General features: G+C 29.9%; 1 protein-coding gene across 1 annotated transcript in view; it reads right to left on the minus strand.

Annotated features, from left to right (window-relative positions):
* Nucleotides 1-24,981, minus strand: part of LOC140438322 (uncharacterized) — a 27,273-nt gene extending 2,292 nt beyond the window's left edge. Inside the window, exons 1-3 of the mRNA XM_072528004.1 lie at nucleotides 24,899-24,981; nucleotides 669-800; nucleotides 208-561 (exon numbers count right to left, since the gene is read on the minus strand). Coding sequence (XP_072384105.1) covers nucleotides 208-561; nucleotides 669-800; nucleotides 24,899-24,962 — 550 coding nt within the window. The 5' untranslated portion in view covers nucleotides 24,963-24,981. The remainder of the gene's footprint in view (nucleotides 1-207; nucleotides 562-668; nucleotides 801-24,898) is intronic.
* Between the last annotated feature and the right edge of the window lie 219 nt (nucleotides 24,982-25,200).

Consider the following 25,200-nt stretch of genomic DNA (forward strand, 5'->3'; position numbering starts at 1 on the left):
GATCAGTAGGAAGACCACGAAAACGATGGAACGACAACTTACTGAGGGCACATTAAAAAACAGGTAGAGTCATGTCTACATAAAAAGAAGAAGAAGAAGAAGATAATGATGAGTTCTAACCAAAGGATTTATCGGAGCTAAACCAAGATTAGTCCTCCAATTATATGAACTATATTAGTTCTGAAAAAAACTATTAACTTTACTTACCTAGAACAAAAAACTCTGGACTGGATATATACATTCCAGCCTTCGTCAAAATATTATCAACATTTTCTACATTCCAGTAATAGAAATAAATACCTCCTTTATTAGAATCTACCACTGTATCATTATAAGTATCAATTTCTTGTTGTCTGTTCACTAAATTTGTTGTTTGTCTGATTTCCATAGGTTCTGTAATAAAATTATTCTTTGGCATGTGCTTAGGTACCTTTGATGATTGTGGTGGTTCATATTCAGTTTCTGGAACTCTAAATCCATTGTCGCGTAAAATATTTTTAATAATGTAAAACTGTTGGTGAACTGTAGACTCTATATGGTTTAAATAAGTTTCGAGTTGAACTGAAACATTAAATTATGACACTACTCAAGAATTTAATAATTTCAAAGTATATTATTTGTCAAATTAAATTCAAAATTTAATAAAAATTAGGTAAACTTTTATCTACCTGATGTGCAAACACCTTTCAGTTCTCTAAAGATAGTTGCGTTTGCAGTAGCTTCCAGATCTTTAGAGGCTATTTTACAAATGGCATGTTGTATTTCTTCACCTGTATCGTTTACTGTTTTTCTTTTTGTCACTAAAAATAAGAAAATAAAATTAAATCAGAAATCATATTAGGCTATGTGGTTTTTAACTTAGGATTGTAGTTCAATATAGATCAGTAGAAGTGCATATAGGTACCACACAAGGATTTTATAAATAATCACAAAAAATTGATCAAAGAACATTTAACAGAATGATATATATTTGAAGCGATGCTTTTATATTTGCGTTGTATTAATTTTTCTCTATAGTAAAATGCAGAGCGTCGGAGCGGATTGTCACGACACGAACAATTTCATGTCGTGACGATCCGCCACGACAAGAAAACATCACTAAGATAGGTACTATTTATACTGGCATTGTATTAATTTTGTAACGTTAGTTGTTAATAAATTCCTTTCAAACTGTTCTCAAATTTTATTTTAAAACATCTTATTTAGTTCATATCTTAATTAAATTTACTGTGCTTGGTAACAATGCAGATGAAATATACAGCTTAACTTTGTTGATACTTTAGCAGATGGCGTTAGGACCAATCATAATAATTTATTGAATTTTTTTAATATAATATACTTTGTTTAAAATATAAATAATAAATAAATAATAAAATTACTTTATTCAATTTTAACAATATTATTTAAATTTTAAAAATACAGGAAATATAGTAGGAAGCTTCGTGCTAGTCCATTGTACCGCCTACTGTACCATCTTTTTTTATAATTTATAATTTTTACTATTAAAGGTGTTTACAACCTATTATTCTTAGAAAGGCAAACAGGAACAAGGAAGGTTACATAATTCCTGGCTTAAGAATATACGACAGTGTATCAACAAAACATCGATGATTAGTTATATCAGCGGAAGACAAGTTAAAATGTATTACTGTACTTGTCAATGTAGATATATATATATATATATATATATATATATATATATATATATACATATATATATATATATATACATATATATATATATATATATATATATATATATATATATATATATGTATATATATATATATATATACATATATATATATATATATATACATATATATATATATATAACATATATATATATACATATATATATATATATATATATATATATATATATATATATATATATATATATATATATATATATTAAAATATTGTTATCAACTAAACAAAATTTAAGTATTAGCGCCATGTGTCAATTACAGGAAGTTAAGATTGGTTCAACGTAAACTGTCAATTGTATTCACTTTTGGAACAAAATAGAGTTAGTTTAAACTATATACTCAACTGGTGCGTTTCATTTATAAGTTTTAACAACGGAATAAGAATAACATGAGGTTGGAGACGTGTGTTCTATTTCAGTTCAGTTCAGAATAAATATATACGACATTGGTGTTTTGAAACTTTTTCATATGACAATATACAAAGCGCAGTTAACAAATTTGTAGCCGACACGAGAAACCAGCACCAAATTAAATATCATTTTGGTAATCGACAAGTATTTGAAAAAAAGTAAAGATTTTAATCGAGTGGATCCATAATATGAAGCAAATAAATGGTAAAAAATAGGTCGTAATAACTCTTTGAAATACTACTTCTATAAAGTGTTAAGAAAAATAAAATGAACTTAACATTATTTATGACCCTTTTACTGACAGGTATATTTAAAAAACAAACAAAAAACGCCAAAAACAGAAAGATAAAAAACTACAAAAAATATTAAATGTTGTACAATTGTGGAAAAAAGAGACTGGACATAACATAAAAGTCAATTAACTCATAAAGGGAAAATTCTTAGTGGTTGGCTGTATACAGTGGCGGATCCAAGGGGGAGGGTCACGGGGGTCATGACCACCCCCAAAACAAAATTAAATATTTAAAACCCATCAACCCTATAAGCAAGAAGTCAAGAGTTGAAATTATTCAGACTCATTTATTCTAAGGGTAAGTGTAGAATTATACGCAAGCCTTTTTAAATTGCTCTTTAAAAAAATCAACAATTCTAAATACAGTAATACCTCGATTAAGACTCCCACGAATTCAGAGTTACCCGATTTTCAAATTTTGTCAATTCGTCATTTGAGTGACAAATAATCGTTCGATTATCGATAAGATAGAATTACCACCCACACATTATTGCTCATTCAATGTACATGACATGACTTTTCGCACGAAATCATCACCTTTTTATTTTGTATTAGGTATTTCTTATCTTCAGTTTTGTCTACGAATTGGTTGTTTGTAATTTGAATATGTATTATAATTGTTGAGACTGTGTGCTACATTTTATAATTTATCTATAATAAATATCAAAGTGAATATTGTTGTTGTATTAGCTCTGTCTGATACGTTATGTAATCTGTGCCTTCTAAAGCAGAAATCAGAATTTGGTTTCGAAAATTAGTTTACGGATTTATTTATCAGATGTCGCTATTGCGTCCAGATCGAAGCCATTTTAGTGTTTCTTCTACTATAACAGAAAATATTGTTTTCACGTTCAGAGCGTTTGTGAATAGCCGCTCCGAAGATCCCTTTTAGGGTGAAATACGTATAAGCGGATACACAGACGCACTATACGTGAAATCAAATCTTTCTGTCTTTCCTTTTATAAAATTATATAATATTTACTTATCTTATTCTTATAGTAGTTTTAATCACTGAACTTTTATTTACCACTCGTTGCCGGTTGTTGCTGACAATTCGTGAGAAAAATTTCAGTACCCAGTAAAAAAATATTTCACTTACTTATAGCCTAATATGCCTAATTATAGAAATAACTATTCCTTAATTATAATATGTTTTTTGTTGAATAAATTAATTTAAATAAAATGCTGTTTACACTTATTCTTAAGGTTTCTTCTTCATTACGGAAGGGTGGCTATAACTACAGCAAATTGATCTCTATCTTGAGCTGTTCTTAATATCGAATGTGTGTCCATGCCTATCCAGTCTCTTACATTCTCCAGCCAGGAGTATTCTTTTTTTTTTCTTCCTGGACCTCTTTTTCCTTCTACTTTCTCTTCCAGTATGAGTCGTAGAAAGTTATATTTTTCTTCTCTGTAAATATGTCCTAAATAACTCGTTTTTCTGTTGTTTACAATATTTAGGAGTTCTCTCTCAGTCCTCATTCTTCTCAGCGCCTCGTTATTGATCACGTGCTCTGTCCACGAAATCTTCAGCATTCTTCGAAAAACAGATTTCAAAGGCTTCTATACGTTTCATACTTGTAATTCCGAGAGTCCATGTTTTTACTCTGTATAGCAATAAGGAATAAATGATTGTTTTTACAAATTGATATCGGATATAACGATAAGATAGAGTTTATTAGGAATGTTAAATACATTCATTAATGTTTACACTTACATTGAGTTATTGCGTTTAAATTACTTAACTTTGGTTTGTACTTATTTATCCTTGGTTTGATTTTTCAGTATTTATATTTTAATAACTTTTATTTGGTTTAATAGTCTTGTACACTTGATTTTACTGTCACACAGTATGTGGGTTTAAATTATTTTTTGTTTGTTTAAGTTTAAGACCCCTTAATGTTGTACCCTTCTTTGCACCCATGGGGTATTTGGGTTTTAATAACTTCTCATTGGTTTAATATATCGCTTAAAATAATTATTGAGAAAATGGTTACCTTACATGAGGCACAAATCATATCAATCGTAAAGGTGCAAAAATCTAAATCCTATAACAAAATCTAATTCCTGTATCAAAACCACCCTCAAGACCCATAACCCCCCTAACAAAAATTTCTGGATCCGCCACTGGCTGTATACCATAGTTTTAAAAAAACTAACAAGGAAGTGTAAAACTTCTGGAGTAATTGGTAGGTTAAAGTAATAATCAATATGTCAAAATGGATGACAAAAAAAAATTCAACGTTTTTTTCTTCTTATCAGACCATCATCAGTTATTCTTGTACATTTGCAAAAACCCATTTACAAAATAGTTTAAAACCTTTGGTTTACACATAAAATATTATTTTAAATTTAAATTTAATGACTGGGTCGATGATTATGAATTTTAACTAAACGGGAGCATCATCAATCAGCCCTGAGTTGTCCATTGTTGAACATAGGCCTCCTCTAGACTTTTCCATCTGCTTCTGTTCTGCGCCTCTGCTATCCAATTGGTCACGATTCTTTTGAGATCGTCGGTCCATCGCGTTGGGGGTCTTCCTCGGCTTCGCTTGTCAGCCCGTGGTCTCCACTCAAGCAATTTTTTTGTCCAACTGTCGTCTTTCATTCTTGCAACATGTCCTGCCCATCTCCATTTTTGCCTTGTAATATGTTCGAGAATGTCTTCCACTCCGGTTCGTCTACGAACTTCCTCGTTTCTTATTCTATTTCTTAAGCTTATTCCAAGCATTGATCTCTCCATCTTTCGTTGTGTCCTTCTCAATTTTTCGGCTGATGTTTTTGTGAGAGTTAAGGTTTCTGCTCCGTATGTGAGGACTGGTAGAACGCACTGGTTAAAAGCTTTTCTTTTTAAATGGATCGGTATATTTGTTTTAAATACGTCTCTCATTTTTCCGAATGCAGCCCAACCCAGACTTATTCTTCTGAGTAGCTCGCATGTTTGGTTATCTCGCGTTAACCTTATTTCGTGACCCAAATACACATATTTTTCAACAAGTTCTTTGGGCGACTTTTCGATTTCTATTAGCTCATTGGGGACGAGATTGGTCATCATTTTTGTTTTTCCATAGTTTATTTTTAAACCGACTTTCTGGGTTACTTGCTGTAGTTGTTGTAGCATAACTCTGGCTTCTCCTAAGTTGTCTGTTATGAGAACAATATCATCGGCATATCTGAGATGATTGAATATCTTTCCATCTATACTAATACCCTTTGATACAAAAATAGTTTTGGCAACAAGGTATCTTCCTGCCGCACCCCTCTGCCAATTTTTATCTTCTCAGTCATGCAATGGAGGTTAACGGTTGTTGTCGCATTTTCGTATATATTTCGAATAATATTTGCATACCTGTGATCTGTTCTGTATTCTGATAGTGCTTTTAAGATAGCAACTGTTTCGACTGTGTCAAATGCTTTGTGGAAGTCGACAAAGATAAGAGCAAGGGGTCTGTTATATTCGATAGACTTTTCAACTACACCAAATTTATCTTAAAGATGCAGTAGCAGTAAACAAACCAACACACGTTATCAACATTATGAATATTACGAGGAGCACTCCCAAATCACGATTTACAATGTATAAACGTACATAATATCCACCTCATAAACTATATAAATAGACATCGTATACGAAACTCAGCATACCATATCATTTAGTAGTCCTTGTACGCGGAAGAATTGCTATAACTTAATTGGACCACTGTTGTTCTAGTGATAATATTTTAGCCAGGGCGTGCGTCAGGGAATTACAGCGCTTGAATTTATTCATTTATATTTATAATAAATGTTATCATTTATATTTTATGATCAGAAGAATAACAAAGATAAAATTAAATTAATAAATGTTAGAATGAGGTTTTCCAACAACATAATATGCGAATTCGTTATTGTAATGCATTGAATTAATAAAATTAAATTAAATATGTAAAAATTGTTTTAAAATTAAATGTAATATCTAATGGCGGTTTCCCACCAAACGGACAAAATAAAAACAAAACAAAACACAAACTCGTATCCAATAAAACAAAATAGCAACTTTTCACAAACTTTACTAAAGACTGGCGTGTTTTGAAACAGTTCGTTTTGTTTTTCGAGTCCCGAGTTTTTGAAACTCGAGTCTGTTTAGTGGAAACGGTCAGTTGTGTTTATTATTGGACTACCTCACCTCTGACGTTACAATGGGGGGGCTTCGAAAACCTTTCTAAACATTTCTACACTAAATACAAGATAGAGCTGCGGTAAGTATAAATAAACAGTATGATTGTTACGAGGGGCACTCCCAGATCATGATTTTAACGATGTATAAACCTATATTTTCCTGTATTATGAAATACATATGAAAATATGAAGTAGACATCGTAGCATAAGTCGTGCACAGGAATAACAGAACTGAAAATAACTGAATAAGCATGTTAGAATGAGGTTTTCCAACAACATAATAACGTGAATCCGTTATTGTAATGCACGGAATTAAAATACAATTATATTAAATGTGTAAAAATGTTTTTAACGTAATATTTAAGGTTGGAACGGAGTTGCCACTCGTGAACTGAGCTCTTAATGGCACTCCATTCGTTGGTTTAAGGAAAACGAAATTTCAAAGCAAAAACCTATGCAAAGGTCAGAAAAATCTTGTCAAAAATAAAAACATTCAACATATCTGAGTAATAAATAAAACAAAAAACTCAAAGTGTAACTTAGGTAATATTTTACTCAGAATCTACCTCGAGTGCCTGTGAATACCTTCTTTTTTCTTTACCCATTTCATCTACAATATGCTAACAATAGTGATTTTCCAACAACATAATAACATGAATCCGTTATTGTAATGCACGGAATTAAAATACAATTACATTAAATGTGTAAAAATGTTTTTAACGTAATATTTAAGGTTGGAACGGAGTTGCCACTCGTGAACTGAGCTCTTAATGGCACTCCATTCGTTGGTTTAAGGAAAACGAAATTTCAAAGCAAAAACCTATGCAAAGGTCAGAAAAATCTTGTCAAAAATAAAAACATTCAACATATCTGAGTAATAAATAAAACAAAAAACTCAAAGTGTAACTTAGGTAATATTTTACTCAGAATCTACCTCGAGTGCCTGTGAATACCTTCTTTTTTCTTTACCCATTTCATCTACAATATGCTAACAATAGTGTATTTTTTTATGTTTATTCACAATAGTCAAAAGCTCGACTTTTAGAACTAAATTGTCAAAACTTTTGATCGCAGCCACTTTTGAATATCCGCTTTCTTCAACTCGGTGGTCGATATTTATTAAACGGGGAGTATATAACGAATATATTAAGATAGAAAAAAACATGGCGACTACCAAAATGGCACTACACAGGATCTTGATTATATAGAACGTATAGTTATGTACGAGATATCATAAGGCACTATGAATGAAAATAAATTTACTATAGACAAGTTTTGATTTATTGATTTAAGGAAGGCCTCTGGCTAAGTTCAAAATAAACAACTGATCGAAACCTAACTTGCGACATAGCAAATGAAAAGGGACGATATAACGAATCTATTAAGATATGTTATTGATTTTCTATCTTAATATATTCGTTATATCCTTTCCTTTCATTTTCTATATCGCGTGATAGGATTTGATCAGTTGTTTATTTTGTACTCAGCCAGAAGCCTTCTTAGTCAATAAATCAAAACTTGGCATACGGTTTTGCTTTCGTATTAAATTATTAAATGTATACAGCATGTTCAGCAGAAAGTCGAACAAAAGATGTGGGATCTTGACAATATCATTGAGACTCAAGTTGAATCACTGATAATTAACGTAGTTAATGAGAACAGCACGTCAGACTCTGATTATGAATAAAATATTATTACACTGTGAGTTTTTTGTTTTATTTATTAGTCAGATATGTAGAATGTTTTTATTTTTGACGAATGATTTTCTCGGACATTTGCATAGGTTTTTGTTTGAAACTTCGTTTTCCTTAAAAAACGAATGGGGTGCGATTAAGAGCTCAGTTCTTGACTGGCAGCCCCGTTTAAACCGGAAGCTCTTAGATATTAATACTCATAATTTCAACGCAATTTAAGAAGTTTTTACTTCTGGCGGCACTTCTCCAAGTGCACCTTATTTTTTTTAATACAAAATTTTCGTTTATGAAAACATTTAAAGTTAAGGTATATCTGTATTCAAATTTACGAAATTTATATAAAATGAGATTTCAATTTCTGGTAACATTTGTAATCTGGATCACGTGAGTTTTATTGTTTTTCAAATAAAAACTGAAAACATAATAATAAGTTACTTCTTTTGAGGCGAACTAACACACAATATACTTTAAAAAATAAGTGTATTTGATGTTTCGATTTCGATCGTTTAGATGTCAAAACAACGTTGCAATTACTGCTTTATTATTTTTGTCAAACCATAAGTTTCTTTTTATTTTACAGTAGTGAAGCTAATTTTGAATTTCCTTGAAAATAATACTAACATTGTATATTTTATCTTCGTTGTTCATAGTAAACAAATCTTTAATTGTACATACTGTTTTATTAATTTGATAGGAAATATGAAAGCAAAACCGCACGCCTATGGAGTCTTACGTAGCATAGCCTGGTTTTGTTTACTTTTACTGCACGTCGAATTTGAATGAGGTGTAGAGTTTTAAGGCATTGCAAATGGTCGTTTGTTCCGTGTCCCGCTCGAAATCCTGCCTGTTCTTCTGATTGATAGAAATCGAGTTTTGCTTCGAAGCAAAACGGGAGCATACTGTGCCCTTACTCAAAAATGGAGCCTTTATTGAAAACTAGTGGCTCAAGCGACATAATGTCGATAGTTATGGATTTTAACCAAAACGGAGCATACTGAGCCCTTACTCAAAAATAAAGCCCCTAATAAATATCTACTAGTTGGCTATTTTCGAGTAAGAGCTCAATATGTTTATCGTCAGAACGGTGATAATATTTTTGCTTGATTTGGCTTGAGTTTCGTTCTGTTATGTGAAAATCACCAGAGAAGTAATTGGATCAAAGTAAAATCATGGAAGGAAGAGAGGATAACCCCGCCAAATGTATCTCAAACTCGTCCAGGAGAAAAATCTTAGCCATTATTGTATCGAAACATTTATAAAAACAAGTAATGACTTTTAATGTACCTATAATGGTATATGTTAATAAAAATTTAAAATTTATCCTAAAGGATTTATCATCATCATCATTCAGCCTTCAGCGTCCAAAGTTGAACACATGCCTTCCCTAATTTTTTCCAGTTCTGTCGGTCTTGAGCTACCAGCAGCCAATTCCAGCGATTCTTTTGACATTGTCTGTCCATCGTTTAGCTGGTCTACCTCTGCTTCTTCTGTCAGCTCGTGGTCTCCACACTTTAATTTTTTGGGTCCACCGCCCGTCGTTCATTCTGACTATATGGCCCGTCCAGTTTCACTTCAGCCGTGCTGAATTTCAACTGAAACAGCATCCAAAAGAATTACAATTTTTCAAAACGTTTTCGTTCAGTCTGATCATCATCAGTGAAATATTTTTAGAGTAGTTGAAACTAGCTACGAAAATAGGTTTAAAAACTTTTGAATTAAATGAAAATCATGGTGATATTTGATAAACTAATGATACGAGAGCAATATTATAGGATTTTACCTAAAGGGAACATACATTTTCCCCGCTCGAAAGGAGGACTACTTTGTCCACCGGTTAATGCTAGCCAGTGTGTAACCATCGAACATCCCATCAGAAAAGGTGGACGCTAATATGTAACAATATAACTACCTCCGAAAATTGGGAGCCAATGTAGAACTATAAACTTTTGGTAGCCAATTGTTAGACTTCGTCTAGCTCAGTCTCTCAAGTGTGAGAACGTATTATCTTAGAAGTAAATCTGAAAAATGAGTTTGGCTGGGACAAATAAACCAAGATATTAACTAATCATACCATACATAAAAAAATATAAAATTGAAATTTGAATAGTAAATTAAGATCAAAGCAAATCTCGTCTAAAGCTTTACAATAATTTTAAAATGATACTTATGGCTGTATGTCGTTGATACGACAACTTGCTGGTAGCTTCTGATGTTAGTTGGATAGATTTTAGCTGAATGAGTAGACACCATGGTGATAGCAGATAGTTTAGAGGGACTTCAGAGGCTAATGGACAGAATAAACGAGTACAGTCAACAGTACGGACTAAACATTAATACCCACAAAACCAAACAAATGATTGTCAGCAAGGAGAATATAAATGGGGCTCATCTATACATTAATGGGACGCAGATAGAGCGAGTAAAACAGTATTACTACCTGGGAACTATTATAAACGAACAGTGGAGCAATGTACAGGAAATAAAGTGCCGCATAGGAAAGGCAAGAACGGTCTTTAACAAAATGAGCGCCATCTTCAAAAGTCACAACATATCCCTGGATACAAAAATGAGACATTTGAGATGCTATGTTTTCTCTGTGTTGTTGTACGGGGCGGAGGCATGGACGCTTACAGACACCACTATTAAAAAACTTGAAGCATTTGAGATGTGGCTTTATAGAAGAATGCTGAGAATATCATGGACAGCAAGGATCACGAACAAGGAAGTTCTAGAAAAAATGAAGAAGGAACCAGAGATTGTGTTTACGATCAAACGCATAAAATTGCAATATCTGGGACACGTTATGAGAAATCAGCACCGTTACTCCCTGCTGCAGTCTATATTGCAAGGTAAAGTCAAAGGTAAGCGAGGACCCGGTAGAAGGAGAATAGCATGGCTGCGGAATTTAGGAACATGGTTTAAGAAAACCTCAACGGAGCTGTTTCGAGCCGCAGCGAGCAAGGTCATGATTGCCAATATGATTTCCAACATCCGAAACGGATAGGAACCAGAAGAAGAAGAAGAGTAGACTGAGCCCGTTGTAGTTTTAAGCAGCTGTTGAGTTCTGCATGATATTGCTATAATGCTGCAGATGTCATCAATGTGTGGTGCACCACGTGGCTTCAAGAAGTTCCACCCAACAAGGGGCAACAAGAAAAATTTTTAAGGACAAAAAAAGTTGGCTGGCATTAACCGGTGGTAAAGTAGTCATCCTTTCGAAGAGGGAAGATGTATGTTCCTTTTAGGTAAAATCCTGTAACATCGACCTTGAATAATTAATTTATCGTATTATTAATTAATTCAAAGGTTTTTAAACCTATTTTCGTAGATAGTTTGAACTATTCTTAAAATGTTTCACTGGAATGTTTAAAACGGTTGGAAAGCACAACAACAATGGCGGTCACGAAGTTTTAAAAAAATTTGGAAAAATTGCATTTCATTCAGGATTAGGGTTCGCTATGCTCTTGATACATTATTTTTCATATTCATATTCATATTCATATTCATATTCATATTTAGACTTATTGTTTGTCTATATATATATATATATATATATATATATATATATATATATATATATATATATTGAAATGAAATTGTTTAAAAAATTAATTTATAAGTTATATACTAGATAATTTTAGATATAACAAGTATTTCGTTATTTTAAGAAGTTAAATACTAGAGAATTTAATAAAATATATTTATGTGAGGGCATTTTAAGAAATTAGCATATAATAATTGTAAAAAGTTTTCTTTTAGTAGTTATGATTTTGTAGATATATTTAAGTGAGCCATGTGCATAGGCAACCAACTATACAGTAAATTGACAGATAGAAATTAATCATAATACGAATATAAGTGGGGTTATAATAATAATGTTAGTTTAAAATGTTTAATTTATATATATTTAATGATTTAAATGTTTATTCTGATCTGAAAAGCCTAAATGTCAACAAAATTATTAATAGAAAAGAATGGAATTCTCTGGATCACCGGAGATGGCCATGTTTGCGAAATGGTTTGTTCCAGAAAATTCAGACATGTATTTAATAGAACAAATTGGAACATGATCTCTTACCAGATGATTCTAGAATATCCAAAAAGATATAAATACCCGTGATTTGGATTCAAGATGGCAGGTTTTAGTCAGAAGTCAGGTCAGTTTATTATGAAAGTTAGTAGACACATTTAGTTAGTGAAGTAAATTGTTCAGAATTTTCAAGAAGTCAGTCAGAAAAGTTTAGTAAGAAATATGAAAGTTAGTTGGAGTCAGTGAATCAGTTACAAATAGTCAAATTGTTTAATATAGTGAGTTAAATGAAGATTAAAAATTATGCATATATTTAATGCACATTTATAATTATACACAAATAATTATTGAAGATTATAAAAGTACATTAGAAGAATATTGGATGGACATTGGAAGGAATTAAAATTATATTATGATTGGAGATTAGTATAAATCAACTTATAATAATTGGATATTGGTATATTGAAAAGAAGAATAAATATAAATGGTGTTTGCTGGTTTGCTTGGTGGTGTATAAATGCTGGTGAAGAAAACTATATCTTAAATTGGTAGAAGCTGATAATTGGAAAAAGTAATTTCACAAAAACAAGGATAACCGAAGTACGAAGACATTCAGTGGTGATTAGAATATATATAGTGGAAAACAGTTCATTTAGGCATTCAGTGAAAGAAAGGTACAAAATTTTGTTAATATAATTTAGTTAGTGTTATAACAATTTCAATTTTGAAGATAGTTTGTTTAAATTTAACATTGTCTATAGAATTTAATTAGTTTTATAAGAACATCAATTTAAAGATAGTTTATTTTAAATTTACATTGGCTAGGTTAGATATATATGTGTGTTTCATAATAGTTATAATAAAGATAATTTAAAAAAGTACTTACAAGCTAATTCTTTGAGAACCGCGATAAAAACCCTATATATTATATTATTAAAAATACTCATTGCTCATCATTCAAACAAAAAACACATCATAACAATTTGGCACCCAACGCGGTGGCTCTCTATTTAAAAGAATTAGTTTGGGAAGATAAGTGCTCTCAAATAATTAAATTAATTTTCATTAGAAAGAAAAAATTATAGATTTTATTTTTAATTATATTTGAACAAGTAAAGTCTCAAAATGTCTCAAGGAAAGAAAGGTACAAGAAGCAAAAAGAATGAAGAAGACGTGGAAGTAGAAATACAACCTATACAAGAGGAGAGTTTAGTTCAAGTTCCACAAGATACTGCAGAAATGAATCCAGAAAGAGAGGAAAATGTCAATATGGCAGCTTTGATGTCATTAATGATGCAAATGAACAAGACAATGGAAGAGAATACGAAAAAAATGGAAGAGAATTCAAAAGAAGTCAAAGAAGACATAAAAAAAATAGAACAGAAAATGGAAGAGAATACGAAAAAAATGGAAGAGAATTCAAAAGAAGTCAAAGAGGACATGAAAAAAATGGAACAGAAATTGGAAGAGAATTATAGAAAATTAGAAAAGAAAATAGAAGATAATAATAATAAAATTGTAAAGCAAATAGAAAAACAAATGGATAAAAAACTTGAAGCTGCAGAGAAAAAAGTAGCAAATGAAATAAAAATTATACGGAATGACTACAAGAAAAGGATAGAAAATGAGAGGACAGAAGTAAAGAGGATTATTCAAGATAATAAGATAGATATAGAACAGAAAATAGAGTTACAGAAATGTAACTTAGAAGTAAAAATTAACGAAGACAGGAGAAACACAGAAGAAAAATTAGATGATATACAACAAAATATCCAAATAAATAATAATCAAATAAGAAATGTGGAACAGAGAATAGATGATATTTCACAAATGAGAGACATAGGAAGACCTTACTTAAATTTAACAAATGAGACTGGGATTAAATTCTCTGGTAATATAAAAAATTTGCATCCTAGAGTATACATAAATAGTTTAAAACATAAATTAAGATTTGTGAATAATATTAATGATATTAAAGATTATATTAGAGTGACATTAAATGACAATGCAGCAACTTGGTTTGCTAGTATTGAAAATGATTTAGATAATTTTCAAACATTTGAAAATAAATTTTTAAATTATTATTGGGGTGAACTAGAGCAAGCTAAGTTTAGAGAAATTCTATATTTTGGAAAGTATAATCACAATTTAAAATCAAATATGGTAGATTATGCATTGAAATTGATAACAGTTGCAAAATATTTAGAACCACCACTTAGAGAGGAAGAAACAGTCTTAAATGTATCTAGACATTTTGATGCTGATGTTGTCCAAACAGTAACTGTACAAAATATTCAAACAATAGATAGTTTTATTAATTTTATTCAAAGAATACAAAGAGGCAATATGACAAGTAATAATAACAACAGAAAAAACAATAATAACTTTCAATATAATAAAAATGATAATCAACAATATAGACAATCATATAACAATAATACTAGGTATGGTGATAGTTTACAAAATTTTAATAATAATAACAGTAATCCAAATAGACAGAACTTTAATAATAATACTAGTTATAATAGACAAAATTTTAATAATAATACTAATTATAATAGACAACATTTTAATAACAGTACTAATAATAATAGACAAGATTTTAACAATAGAAGAAATACAGAGCGACCTAACTATAACAGACAGGTAAATTGTGTTCGAAGGAATAGAAGCTGCGAAGACAGGGAACGAAGTAGTACAAGGCAGGAAAATGTGAGTAGAAGTCATAGTAGGGAAAGACATAGGACATCAGATCCAAGTGGTCAGATACAATCTGACAATTCTAATAATCAAAATTTTGTGCAGTAAACTTTCTGAATTACAAGTTAGGCCATTGCTATTATGAAAAACCTTCTGAATTTATTTCTTTAGATGAAGAGAAAATTATAGAATCTATTAATTTAATTTATATAAATGCTTTGGCAAAAAATAAAATGATTAAGATTATGATAGATACTGGTTCAGTAAGTACTTTAGTCTCGGAGAATTTTATTTTTAATACATTAAAATTATCAGATATAATAAAGATTCCAAAAATTAAAATTGTTGGTGCAAATAATAAGAAGTTGGGTGAAATTGATAAACTAGCCAATTTTAAAATTAATATTCTTAATAAAGAAATTAATATGCAAGGATTTATTGTCAAGGATTTATGTGTTGATATATTAATGGGAAATGATGAATTGGAAAAGAAGAAAGTAAAGATAGATTTTGAAGAAAGAATGGTAACTTTGGAAGGGCAAATAATTAAATTTATGCAGAAAGATGAGGTAGAAGAAGGAATAAGAGTTGATAGGATATTATTAAAAGAAAATAATGATGTTTATGAAGAAGAAATGTATTTTGATGATAGGGAAATGTCCCAAAAGAATGTAAAGAATAATTATTGTAGTGAATATTTAAGGAATGGAAATTTTAAGCAGATGGATGCCTACGAGGCGGAGTGCGTAAAATTGGAAGCAAGGAATAATGAGTACATAATGAAGAATAATTTTATTTGTAAAGAAGAAGATATGATAAAAGTTTTAAATTGCCCTCAAGAATATAAATCAATAGTCATTTCCATATTGCAGCAACACAAGGGACTTGTCAATAAAGAAAATAGAATTGCACAAAATTATATCCATAGTATAAAAGTTAAAGAAGAAAAAGATTTTAAAACAAAATCATACCCAATACCATATAAATACAGAGAAGAAGTAAACAAAACAATTAATAATATGTTAGAAGATGGGATCATTGAGAAGGCAGACACACGTTTTATTAACCCCATAGTAGTAGTAGTACGAAAAAGATCAGGTGAAATCAGGTTATGTTTGGATGCAAGGAATATTAACAAGATTACTGAAAAGCAATTTGAAGCACCAATGAGTATAGATGGAATATTAGGAAGAATTACAGGAATGTCATTTTTCACTAAAATCGATTTACAGCATAGTTTTTGGTTAATACCTTTAGAAAGAAAAAGTAGACAGTATACAGGATTTCAGATAGATGGAGTAGTATATCAATTCAAAGTAGTACCATTTGGACTTCAATCATCTTGCAGTGCTCTATGCGGATGTCTTCATGATATTTTGGATCAATATGAACATTTTGTAATTCACTACATTGATGATATCTTAATTTTTTCTAAAACGGCTGAAGATCATGAGAAACACCTAAAAATTATAATAAATAGATTAGACAAAGTTGGACTAAAAATAAATCAAGAAAAATGTACATTTTTTCAAAAAGAAGTCATATATCTAGGTTATAAACTTAACACTAAGGGAATCGAAATGGATCCAGAACGGACACAAGTCATTCAGGAATATAAAACACCACACAATTTAAGAACTTTAAGAGGATTTATTGGAATAATTAATTATTATAAAAGGATGATACCAGATCTAAGTATAAAAGAAATTCCATTACTTGAACTACTGAGAAAAGGTGTAAAATGGAGATGGGATCAGAGAAGAGAACTAGCATTCCAAGAGATTAAAAACATTTTTCTGTCAAATTTGAAAATATACTATCCTGACTACACACAGCCATTCATATTAAGAACAGATGCATCAATAGAGAGATTATCAGGGGTATTATTACAAATACATGATGGGGTCGAATACCCAATACAATTCATTTCAAGAATTACAAAGCCACATGAAAAGGGTTACTCAGTTTCAGAATTAGAACTAGCAAGTATAATACACTGTGTCACAAAATTAAGATTTTATTTGTTGGGTAATGAATTTACAATAGAAACAGATCACCAAGCTTTAACGTCTATATTAAATAACAAATATGGAAACAGTAGAATACATCGGTGGAGTCTAATACTTAGTGAATACTGCTTTGAAATCAAATACATTTCTGGAAAATCCAATATAGTGGCAGATGCTTTATCAAGGTTAGAAAATACACCACAAAAAGGGCAGCGAACAATAAAAATTGGATTAAATCAATTAGTAGAAAGTACAGGATTATATTCTAAAGAAGAAATTATAAGAGATCAGATCAATTTGAGTGAAAAACAAAAAGTCCTTAGGAAAGATGGGGTATATTATAAAATAATAAATGGCATAGAAGTATATGTAATAACTAGAACTTTAGCAAAGAAAATATTGAAAAATTTACATAACAATTATATGCATATTGGTTCAAGAAAGCTATGGATGCTATTTAGGGACAATTATTTTGCAAAGAATGACATAAGTATAGCAAAAGAAATTACTACCCAATGCCCAATATGTCAACTAAACAAAGAAAAGAATTTCAAAAACCAGAACACATATAAATCTAATGTTGTATATGAAAAACTAAATACAGTTTCTGTAACAATAAAACACTGAAAACTTTGTTTTCAAACTTCCACAAAATTCTTAATTTTGTGGAAGTTTGAAAACAAAGTTTTCAGTGTTTTATTGTTACATAAAATGAATTTCCATCAAGTAACGGTCGAATCCATCAATTGAATACAGTTTCCATGGATTTTATTTCAAATTTAGTTCTCAGTCCAACAGGAAAAAAGCATATACTAGTGATAGTTGATTTATATACAAAATTTATTAAACTATATCCCTGCTCCAGAACAAATGTTAAAACATTAAAATTATATATTAATCAATTTTTCTAAGAAATAGGACCATTTAGAAATTGCATAATAGATAATGCTACATATTTTAACAACCAAAAATTTCGGGCATTTTGTGAGAAAAAGGGAATCAACATTCATTTTACAAGTATCAGACATCCTCAGGCAAATCCTGCAGAAAGATATATTAAAGAAGTTATAAAATATTTAAGGATACTATGCCAAAATCAACAAGAAACTTGGCAGCAACATATACCACAAGTAGAGTATTTTTTAAATAATACACATAATTTGAATACAGAGGAAGTACCAGAATATTTAATGTTTGGCCATATAGGAAACAGAAAGTGGATTAGTGAATATAATCAGGATATGTTAGAACAAGTAATGCAGAAAGTGAATAACCGAATTAGAAGGAAAGCTGAAAAATATATCAGAAGACAAAATCGAAATATAAAAAAACCAATCACATTTCAAAAAGGAGACCTAGTGTTAATTCGTTCACTTAGAAAAAGTAATGTTAAAGAAAATCGCTGTAAGAAATTTCAACCAATGTTTGAAGGTCCATATACAATTGAAAATCAGAATGGACTAAATAGTTATGTGTTAATAGATGCAGAGAACAGACTAAGAGGCATATTTCATATCAACGACATTTTTCAATATCATGAAGAGATTGAATAATGTTTTCTATACCTTTAACACAAATATAATAACACTAATAACTTACTGATAGATCCATTTCATAGATAGATGGTAGATTTCTTTGTTGTGAATAAATTTGACATCATACTTGTTGAATTTTGTACATATGGAAATTGTTTGGTACCCTAAAAATCATAATTTGGGGTTATATACAGAATTGATTGTGTAAATGTCTTTATAAAAAGTGTAAAACTTACCAATTCATATGGATGAAAGCCTGTTGAATGGAAATAATTCCTAGATTTTGTCTATAAATAAACAGAACACAATATAGATTATATTTTTAATTAAGGTTATATTTTATTCTCTGATATAATATCCATTGCTCCATTTGACATGACAGTTTGACCATAGAATAGCCGAACTGTGCTCCGTTGTTCTCTGCTTTGACATAGACAGCGAACAGGGATGTATTTGATAGAACAAGTAAAATAGGAAATTAAATTATTTCATTTATTATAATTACTAAGGTATGTGGATAAGAAAATTAATATTTAAAAAAATAATAAGTAAATTATTTATTTTAAATTTAATTTTGGGGTGTTGAAATGATATTGTTTAAAAAATTAATTTATAAGTTATATACTAGATAATTTTAGATATAACAAGTATTTGGTTATTTTAAGAAGTTAAATACTAGAGAATTTAATAAAATATATTTATGTGAGGGCATTTTAAGAAATTAGCATATAATAATTGTAAAAAGTTGTATTTTAGTAGTTATGATTTTGTAGATATATTTAAGTGAGCCATGTGCATAGGCAACTAACTATACAGTAAATTGACAGATAGAAATTAATCATAATACGAATATAAGTGGGGTTATAATAATAATGTTAGTTTAAAATGTTTAATTTATATATATTTAATGATTTAAATGTTTATTCTGATCTGAAAAGCCTAAATGTCAACAAAATTATTAATAGAAAAGAATGGAATTCTCTGGATCACCGGAGATGGCCATGTTTGCGAAATGGTTTGTTCCAGAAAATTCAGACATGTATTTAATAGAACAAATTGGAACATGATCTCTTACCAGATGATTCTAGAATATCCAAAAAGATATAAATACCCGTGATTTGGATTCAAGATGGCAGTTTTTAGTCAGAAGTCAGGCCAGTTTATTATGAAAGTTAGTAGACACATTTAGTTAGTGAAGTAAATTGTTCAGAATTTTCAAGAAGTCAGTCAGAAAAGTTTAGTAAGAAATATGAAAGTTAGTTGGAGTCAGTGAATCAGTTACAAATAGTCAAATTGTTTAATATAGTGAGTTAAATGAAGATTAAAAATTATGCATATATTTAATGCACATTTATAATTATACACAAATAATTATTGAAGATTATAAAAGTATATTAGAAGAATATTGGATGGACATTGGAAGGAATTAAAATTATATTATGATTGGAGATTAGTATAAATCAACTTATAATAATTGGATATTGGTATATTGAAAAGAAGAATAAATATAAATGGTGTTTGCTGGTTTGCTTGGTGGTGTATAAATGCTGGTGAAGAAAACTATATCTTAAATTGGTAGAAGCTGATAATTGGAAAAAGTAATTTCACAAAAACAAGGATAACCGAAGTACGAAGACATTCAGTGGTGATTAGAATATATATAGTGGAAAACAGTTCATTTAGGCATTCAGTGAAAGAAAGGTACAAAATTTTGTTAATATAATTTAGTTAGTGTTATAACAATTTCAATTTTGAAGATAGTTTGTTTAAATTTAACATTGTCTATAGAATTTAATTAGTTTTATAAGAACATCAATTTAAAGATAGTTTATTTTAAATTTACATTGGCTAGGTTAGATATATATGTGTGTTTCATAATAGTTATAATAAAGATAATTTAAAAAAGTACTTACAAGCTAATTCTTTGAGAACCGCGATAAAAACCCTATATATTATATTATTAAAAATACTCATTGCTCATCATTCAAACAAAAAACACATCATAACAATATATATATATATATATATATATATATATATATATATATATATATATATATATATATATATATATATATATATATATATTATAGATATATACTACTTCCATTAATATAACATGAAGAACACCTAATTACTTTTTAATCATACTATTTTTGTTTTTTCTTTCTGTTCTCTATGGATCAGTTAAAACACACCATTAAAAGATGTCACAAACAAAATTTCTACTATCATAACTAAATTTTAAAGTGTATTTTGTTCATTATTTTATATGTGTGTTATTAATGTTGAGTGTCATAGCTTTATATAAATAATCTCAACGACTAGTAAGTTGCACTGACGATTTGTGATATATTGTAAATATTTGTAAATATTTACACATTCTTCTAATTACAATATATATATATATATATATATATATATATATATATATATATATATATATATTTATATATATATATATATATATATATATATATATATATATATATATATATATTTCCTGCAGAGCAAAAACTGCCAGAACCCCAAGCAAAAGAAAACCAAAGGAAGAAGATTCGGAAGATGTGGACGACGTTATGAGCATGTTCAAGAAGATGATGGGGGAACTTAAAGAAATCAGGAATGAAAATAAGGAATATAGAGAAGAGATGATGGCACTTAAAAAAGAAACATTAAGATTAATCAAGAATTGGAAGAAACAAAAAACAAATTAACCCAGGTTGAAAATAAAGTAGAAAGAATTAAAAAACAGATGAAAAAAATAACATAGTAATTACGGGTCTATCAATAAACGCAACAGATGAAACACTCTTAAAAAATAACGTCAAAGATTTTATACAAAGGCACCTAAAAGAGGATGTCGAAATAGAATCTGCAATGAAGCTAAAAAACAATATAGGTCTGGTATAAATGAAGGATTATGGCGAAAAAATTAAGTTAATGAAAGAAAAAAGCAAACTTAGATTTCTTACCGGAGAAAAAATCTTCATCAACGATGACCTGACCGAAAAAGAAAGACACATGAGGCAGGAAATCGTAAATAAAGGCAAGGAATTAAGAGCTGAAGAAAAAACTGTGAAGATAGGGTACAAAAAACTAACTGTGGATGGCATAAAATGGGTATGGACCGGAAATGGTACTTTCAAACGAGAAAATTCCAGAAATATGGACCCAAAAACAGCATATAGTAGTGGAAAAAGAAAAAGATGGCCCATTATGCCAACGGACCCTAGCGATGAACAGGAAAATGAGTTTGAACATAAATAGCAAAATAAGAAATAAGAATATGTACCTAAATATTGGGACATGGAATGTACGAGGAGTATACGAGGAGGGAGCATTAATTAACCTAATAGAAGAACTTAAAAAATATAAAATAAACATCATAGCAATACAGGAAATACATTTAACTGGAAACAACATCGAAAAGATTAGCCCATACACGTTTTATACAAGTGGAGACGACAATAGGAATTTTGGAGTGGGTTTTCTGGTACATAAAGACGTGGAGCAGGTAAAACTATTCGTAGTAAAATCTGACAGAATATGTGCAATTAGAATTAAAGGAAAAGAGAACATGATATCGCTGATAAATATACATGCCCCAACAGAAGAAAAACAAGAAGAAGTGAAAGATGAATTTTATGAAAAATTAGAGTCATTGTCTGAAGTAATGCCCAGACAAGATATTAAAATTATTATAGGCGACGCCAACGCAAAGGTCGGAAATAAAAACATAACAGGGGGTGAAAGTAAACATTTAAATACAAATGATAATGGACAAAGATTGACTACATTTGCAATTGAAAACAGGATGAAAATAATGAGTACGCATTTCAGGAGAAAAAATATATATAAAGGAACTTGGAAAATCCGGGATCAAATGAAACTAATCAAATAGACCACATTATCTTAATAAAAGTTAAAAGAGAAGTTTGCCAATTTAATAACAAATGTGAAAACGTGCAAAGGAGCTAACAAAGACTCAGATCATTTTTTGGCTAGAATTAATATAAGAGAAGCAATAATTAAAAAGCATAAATGGAAAAAGAAAGTGCAACGTACCTAAATTTAATTTTGAAAAACTGCGAAAATTTGAGGTAGCGCAGGATTATCAAGAGTATATACAAGAAACCTACGCCAAACAAGATAGTACTACTGTGAGTAACATACAACAAAAGTTCTTGAAAATGACAAACACTATAAAGGAAGTAACGTCGAAGAACATACCAAGAACAAAAAGATTTAGAAAAAACCACTGGTTCGATGACGAATGTAGAACAGAGTTAAAAAAAGATCAGATTTGAGATTAAAAAGTTTACGATCGCAAAAACAAGACAACCTAGAAAGGTATGCCGAACAACGAGAAAAAGTAAAGAGAATCCTAAGAGAGCGGAAACGAAAGTATATTGATGATAAAATAAAGAGCATTGAAGAAAATTACAGGAAAAATGAAATAAAAATTTTTTACAGAGGTAAAATACATTAAAACTGAGTATCAGGGAAGAACGATAAATGTAAAAGATAAGCAAGGAAACCTCATAGTGGACGAAGACCAAAAGATATGAAAAATCAAAAAAGCAAAATCTCAAAGATTTGAGATTAAAAAGTTTACGATCGCAAAAACAAGACAACCTAGAAAGGTATGCCGAACAAAGAGAAAAAGTAAAGAGAATCCTAAGAGAGCGGAAACGAAAGTATATTGATGATAAAATAAAGAGCATTGAAGAAAATTACAGGAAAAATGAAATAAAAATTTTTTACAAAGAGGTAAAATACATTAAAACTGAGTACCAGGGAAGAACGATAAATGTAAAAGATAAGCAAGGAAACCTCATAGTGGACGAAGACCAAAAGATATGAAAAATCAAAAAAGCACCGGGGAGAGCGGCATTGTGGCAGAGAACATAAAATATGGAGGAGAGGCCTTAATAAACCAACTTGGTGAGCTAATACTAGAAGTATGGGATGCCGAAGAAATGCCTCAAGAATGGGATAAGTCGATTATAATTAATATACACAAAAAGGGAGATAGAACTGAATGCGCAAACTATAGAGGAGTATCCCTATTAGAGGTAATATATAAAGTACTCGCCATACTAATTAAAAAACGATTAGAAATAAATATAGATAAGAATCTAGAAGAATACCAGGGAGGATTTCGGAAAGGAAGATCAACAACCGATCAAATTTTTATGCTAAAACAAATCGTGATCAATTGCTATGAATACAACATTTCAGCACAAGTACTTTTCATTGATTATAAAGCCGCCTATGATAGAATAGACAGAAACAAATTAATAGAAACGCTAAAAGAATTCCAAGTGCCAGAAAAAATAATAAGATTGGTAAAAATGACAATTAGACAAACCATTTGTGCTGTGAGATGCAACGGAACAGTCTCAGAAGAATTTGAAGTAAAAAAAGGTGTTTGCCAAATAGACCCATTGTCTACATTGCTATTCAATATATTTCTAGAAAAAATTGTAAGGGTTAGTGGGATAAATAGTTCCGGAACTATTTTATATAAGGAGCACCAATGCTTAGCATACGCTGATAATGTGGTTCTCATTGCAAGAAATGGAAAAGAACTATCAAATATAGCAAAAAGACAGATTCGGGAAAGCTCTAAAATGGGACTGAAAGTTAATATTAATAAATCGAAGTAGATGGAGATCTCGAGTAAAAAAAGAATAAACACCAGGGGATCCTTTAAATTGGAGGTGGAGGATGGATCAGTTGTAGAATTCGAGAAGGTGGATGAATATATGTACTTAGGTACTCTTATTGATCAGACATGTAAGGAAGAAACTGAAATCAACCTGAGACTGACCAAGAGCTACAGGTGTGCTGAAGCCATGAGCAAAATAATTAAGGCCAAAGCTATATTTCGTTATACAAAAATAAGAGTATACAAAACTATAATTAGACCCACAATGCTATACGCTGTCGAGACATGGACTATGAACAAAACCATACAGAACACATTGGCCACGTTGGGTGGCGCCTATAAGTGGCGCCCTCTATCAGTTACATCAAAGTGTGCATCAAATTATAATTTCTCATATTTAAAAGTACCCAGTTGTAAATTTTTATACATAAATGTTTACAAACATGAAAGATATAGCGAAAAATAAAATTTTTATTTTGCACTTTCAACACCCTGTATCTTTCTTAATATCAACATTTTATTAAAGCAATTTGGCTTAAATCGTAATATTTTAAAGTGTAGAATCTACTGTTTCTTTTTGTACAATTACTTAAGGACCATCCTGTGTATATATTGTGATTTTTCAGATTACAAACTCCTAGTAGGTGTTTATCTATAATTATTTAATTAAATAAAATCTCTCACCATCGGGTAAATATAAACCATTAACAGCAATCACCAACGTTAAAAAAAATAATGAATTACTCATCTCGACTGTGAAAATTAAACTAAAAATATAAACAGGGAATTTCGAGTGTCCTACTTTTATTGCTTTATAAATGAAGACTATTTCGAAATTTAGGCCAGATATTATACAGATTGTTCAAAAATAATATCGAGGATTTGGTAGTTGAATAAAATAAAAAAATATAAAAAATCAAATACATAGCTAGTTTATATTCTACTTACAGATACTGCTTTTTCGTTTTTTCTTCATTCTTCTATAT

Source organism: Diabrotica undecimpunctata, chromosome 4 (assembly GCF_040954645.1).
Source record: "Diabrotica undecimpunctata isolate CICGRU chromosome 4, icDiaUnde3, whole genome shotgun sequence".
Classification (NCBI taxonomy): domain Eukaryota; kingdom Metazoa; phylum Arthropoda; class Insecta; order Coleoptera; family Chrysomelidae; genus Diabrotica; species Diabrotica undecimpunctata.